Source organism: Etheostoma spectabile, chromosome 17, assembly GCF_008692095.1.
Source record: "Etheostoma spectabile isolate EspeVRDwgs_2016 chromosome 17, UIUC_Espe_1.0, whole genome shotgun sequence".
Taxonomy (NCBI): domain Eukaryota; kingdom Metazoa; phylum Chordata; class Actinopteri; order Perciformes; family Percidae; genus Etheostoma; species Etheostoma spectabile.
The window spans coordinates 8,876,409-8,881,536 of record NC_045749.1 but is presented as its reverse complement, the minus strand read 5'-3'; the positions used below and the strand labels follow the sequence as shown (position 1 = coordinate 8,881,536).

At 42.4% G+C, this 5,128-nt stretch overlaps 1 protein-coding gene across 3 annotated transcripts in view; it reads left to right on the top strand.

Moving 5' to 3' along the window:
• Window positions 1-5,128, top strand: part of dachc (dachshund c) — a 24,589-nt gene that overhangs the window by 12,295 nt on the left and 7,166 nt on the right. For all 3 annotated transcript variants that reach the window (XM_032541597.1, XM_032541598.1, XM_032541596.1), the window contains exons 4-6: window positions 2,034-2,212; window positions 3,020-3,140; window positions 3,246-3,380. In XM_032541597.1, coding sequence (XP_032397488.1) covers window positions 2,034-2,212; window positions 3,020-3,140; window positions 3,246-3,380 — 435 coding nt within the window. The remainder of the gene's footprint in view (window positions 1-2,033; window positions 2,213-3,019; window positions 3,141-3,245; window positions 3,381-5,128) is intronic.

Below are 5,128 nucleotides of genomic sequence, written 5' to 3'. Positions count from 1 at the left end.
ACACACACACGCAAACATGCAGTCCAGGCATACATACACACAGAAGAACAATGTGTTTTTTCCATACCGCCACCCACGGCCTTATGGGAAGGATAGGCCCCTACCAGAGCTTTAACCACTACAAAGGCAATCTCAGATTACACACACACACACTCACAAATGCTGAGTGTGACACCTTATGGGCTGGGGAAGAGCGGGGAGCAGCCATTTCTGCATTTAACAAGATCTTCTGGGAAATTTACAGTAACTGTTTGTTTACAGTAATGGTTTGTTTGGATAAACATAAGAGAGGCACTTTGACTTTTGATGTTTTTTAATGAAACATAAAGAGAGAGTGATGGGAGGGCAAAGAAAGCGAAGAGAGGGGGAAAAACAGAGTTAAGAAGAGGGAGAGTGAAAATGAAACTATAGAGAAAGGTGGGGTTTGAGGGGTGGGGGTGACAAAAGTGGAGCACTGGTTTCTAACCAAGGCTTAATATTTGGAGTTGGCTGCTAGTTGATTGTCGGAGCATCTGGTTATTTAGCTCCATTCAGACAGATCTTTTGTTGAGATTGGTTTCTGCTCTGGGCTAGTGAGAGACTAATCTGCCAAATGCACAAAGCACCGCACATATGTCCAGCAAGCCTGACTCATAAAGTCAACGCCTTACTCTTTATTTCTTAGTTTGCCTTTTCTTTACTTTCTCTTTCTTTTTTCCTTTTTCTTTCCTTTCCCCCCATTATTTGTTTTATTTCATCTCTCCTCTTTGGATAGCCTTTTTTTGTTTCCATCCACTCGTTCTATTATTTGTGACAATTGTGCGGAATAGAGTCCAAGATTTTTTCCTTTGTGTTTATAATTACCCAGCGTGCATTGCTGGCCCAGCACCAGGACTGCCATCAGCTTCTTTTGTTCCACTTCCTCCCTGTGTTTCTTTTGTTTTTGTTTTTCCTTTTATTAAATGATAAATATTTATGTCATTTTCTCCCCACCCCCCACCCCCCCAACAGGATTGTTTGTTTTATGAATAGAGGGACTGCAACAACCCACTAGGGTAATGTTGAGAGGAAGGATTTTCTTTAAAGATAGTGGATGCTTGTCGTAACGAGAGGAATGCGAACAACAGATTGGCCAAGATAATAAGAAAATACCAAAGCATTGGAAAAAAAGTATCTAGTTTCCAGAGAGGCTAAGCATCACAAAAACATATTTAGGCCATCCCTGTTTTTACATCTTTGTGTTGTAATGAGCCGGGCGAGTGTGTTTTACGGTGGTTATCCCTTTGTCAGTGCAACGCTTCTTTTACGCTCCACTTTATTCCTATGGGTGACATCAAGTGACTTCAACATGCACGCAAAGCATTCTGGGAAGGAGGCGCTACATTTGCAAATATGCGGGCCGATGCCCATCTTTAGGAAATTAATTTGTTGAATACAGTGCAACTATCCAGTAGAAGTAGACGAAAGTCTTTCAAATTAACCTTTGTCGATCTGAAGTGAAGACAGATTCAAAAACTGTATGGCCCATGGATGTATGATGTTGAGACACCACACTTCAGTGGATCTTTACCGTTGCGGTACAGAACCATGTTTTTTCATATTGTGCGTGCACGTTGAAGTCGCTTGACGTCACCCATAGGAATAGGGTGGAGCACGGCGCAACACTCTGAACCCCCGACATGCACATGCACACATATTTTTGAGTCTTGCTTCAGAAGCAGAGCAGTCATCCAGGTAATATTGACATCACAGAGGAATGACATTGGTGTCCAGTTTCAATTCTGTCATCAGAGAACCAGAGACGCTGTGTGCTTTCAGTTCAGTACGCAGCGCAGGACTGAGCAAAGCCTTTAAGTTGTGATGAATGAATACAACTGAAGCAAAAAATGAAAAAAAAGAGAGAGACAAGACGTGTTTCATGTTGGGTACATGCATATTGCAGCTTTGATGGCCTTTGAACAGATCTGCTGGTCTAACCTTCTATCTTCTATCTTACTGTGCTCTCCCTCCTTCAATACTTCTCTTTTCTATTTTATTCTATTCTCCCCCACCAGTTCTGGATCAGTTGCCCTTCATGATGATGTCACATCCCCTGATCCCTGCCAGCCTGGCGCCGGCCTCCGTTTCAATGGCGATGGGCCAGATGAACCGACTGAGCACGCTGGCTAGCATGGCCAACGTGGCGCAGCTCCACGCCAAGCCCCCTGCCAGGGCTCCCGCCTCCGTCATTAAGGTGAACTCAGAGGCCCATCAGCCCGGTGGATCTGACCACCAGCCAGAGTCTATGTGACACCCAAAATCTCCTGAAATGAAATCAGAGTTTTAATTACATGAAAGTGATGTTAAAAAAATCAAAACACTAAATTAAATAACTTTCTTTCACATCCAAAGGCATATTTTGTAACCCTTGAATTCAAGCTCTTTTGATAATTTACATGCATAATTTAGAATCATGTTTCTATCTCTCTTTCATCCAGTGAGTATGACTAACAAAACGGTAATTGTCTATTGGGGGATATCCAAGTTCTGGATCACTACCAGAATGTACAGTAATTCATGTTCTTTGGCTTAAGGACAATCCCATATCTATTTATAAATATTTGAGAAATCCTGTATACAGGATACATTTCAAAAACACTGACCTTCCTAGCCAAAGCCAAGTTGGTCACTTTGCTGAAAAACAGTCTTAAGTTTCAGTGGTTTCACTCACTGTTAAATTAAATGAGGTTTGGAAGTAGTATATGATGCCAAAAGGGGTTGTTTAGATTTAAACTTTAGATTTAGGATCATCCAACACAGAATTCAGTATCTACTATCTGTCTATTTTTTTGGCAAAATAATCCGCCTCAAAAGGCATCAATTGGAAGCATAAAAAGTACCACAAACATTCTGTGTGTTACTCAGTTTTAGGAAAGTTCCCAAAGTAAAGTGAGATTCATGTTTTTTGGTTTGTGTATTTTGAACGTTTTGTACTTTATAAGCTATAATCGTCAGCTGATTTTATCTCTATAATCTTTTTTTTTTTGGTTTGGTATGGTAGGAGCGAGTGTGTGACAGCCCCTCCCCTTCCCCCTCATTGGACGAAGCTCAGATGTCATCCAATCACAGCAGCAGTGTGTCTAGTTCACCGTCTCACACAGAACGCACTGCAGAAAGCACACGTGCGTACTCACCTGTTGGAAAGTATTCTCACAGAAATCCTTTAGCTATAACAGTCCCTGTGAGGAATTTGTAAATTTTGATCTGCTTTGACTTTTTTGTTTCAGACGCACATGATGATGGCCTGTCATCCAGTCATAATGTGTTGGGGCATTCCCCTGGTGTGGTGCATGGGGCCAGAGAGACAGATGGGACCTCAGTGGAGTACAGCAAGGAGAACAAGAGGGGCCACACTGACAGAGGTAAGATACACTGTTATTAATGTAAAGTTGTATGTTTGTCTTTAAATCTTATTTTAAAAGTGATATGAATTCTCTTACATTACTCAAATTTGTCAAATGATATGTCAGCTTCACTTCAAACTTGAAGTTCTTGCTGTTTTCTGAGAATGTCTTGTTACAGTCATTAATCATTTAATGATTATTAATCAGTAATGATTATTTATCTGACAAATCAATTGCCTTTGAACAAAGCCTGGCACTACAGTACAACAAATTCAATCCATCCATCTGTGTCATCATTTACACACTTGTGGCACATGCTTCGCATGGTTTATTTAAAACATTTTATTTAAAAAAACAAAGGGTTTCCAACACTGTGACAAGAAAGACATATCTCAGTAACAGGTTGATAAGGATTCACTGTCTCATCGCTTCTTTCCTCTTCCTCCTCTTCCTCCACTCCTTCTCGCTGTCGGTGGCCCCCCTGTTTTCCCGCAGAGAGCAAAGACAAATAATTCTGCAAAACAGGGCTCCATTAGACCAGGAAGCATTGTTACATTAGTGAGCCATTTGCCGGGCCGCGGCCTAACGAGCCAGGCGGCCTCCCGTGCTCTCAGCTGGACCTCATCTGCATAACGACCGCCTCCCTGTCGTTAGGGCCCGCGTTGCCACGGTGCTGCAACGTCAGTTGTTTGGTTCTCTCTGTCAGGGAGGTTTGCATTAGCTTAATGAGGACTGCTCAAGGACAAACAGTCAGCAGAAATGTACTGCGCGAGAGAGAGAGAGAGAGGGAGAGAGAGAGAGAGGGAGAAACTGAGAGTTTGTATGTGTGTGTGCACACGCCTGTGTAAATGTATTCTAATACTGAATCACATTATTCAGTAATCGAATCTAAAAATCACAAAGGACTCCCAGGTAAGGTTTCAGATGCTGTCAGGTATCTGTGAATATATTGACAAAGCAGTGATGGCACCAACAACGTGAATGCCATGCATCAGACATCGCATTTATGCAATTGATTTTCAATTGATTTTACTGCATGCAAATTAAACGCATGTACATTTGCTAGATTGCAAGCTTTTGTATTCAACCTACAACATCACAAGATAGGTTTATCATGGATTGTACAGAGTTTCAAAGAGCACTTCAGCGCTGTCATTCTGCCAATCCATTGTATGATAATCTCTGAGTGTGTGTGAAGGCTACTGTATGTGAGTCAGTTTTGGCTGTGTGTGCTGTTTCAGTGGTCTTTGAACAACGTATCCATGCAGCAAAGATCAGAGGCCATCCCTGACACCTCACTCCCATTAACCAAACATCAGCAGAATTTTATTCTCTGTCTGTCTCTCTCCTTCTCTCCCTCCCTTCCTACCTCCTTTTCTCTTCCGCTGACTGGCAGTCTTCACGTGGTGAAGTTCATTAGCCCTGGGGACGGGTGGGAGAGGAATAAAAGAGGGGAAAAAGAGAGATAAAGTTTGGGAGCAAAGAGAAAAACAGACAGTGATCTTGGTTAGGGAGATGGGTAAATGATCAAACGAGCTGGCAGCAGTGTGTTTGTGTGTGTGTGTGTGTGTATGTATGTATGTGTGCGTGTGTGTGTGTGTGTGTGTATTTATGCCAAACGTGTGAGTGTGAGGTAAAGTAGGCGTAAAACAGTAACTCAATAAAGGATCAGTCACATCCAAGGAGCCTAGGGAGCCCACGCTGCTGACTACGCACTTCACCGGCTACGTGTGTGTGTGTGTGTGTGTGTGTGTGTGTGTGTGTGT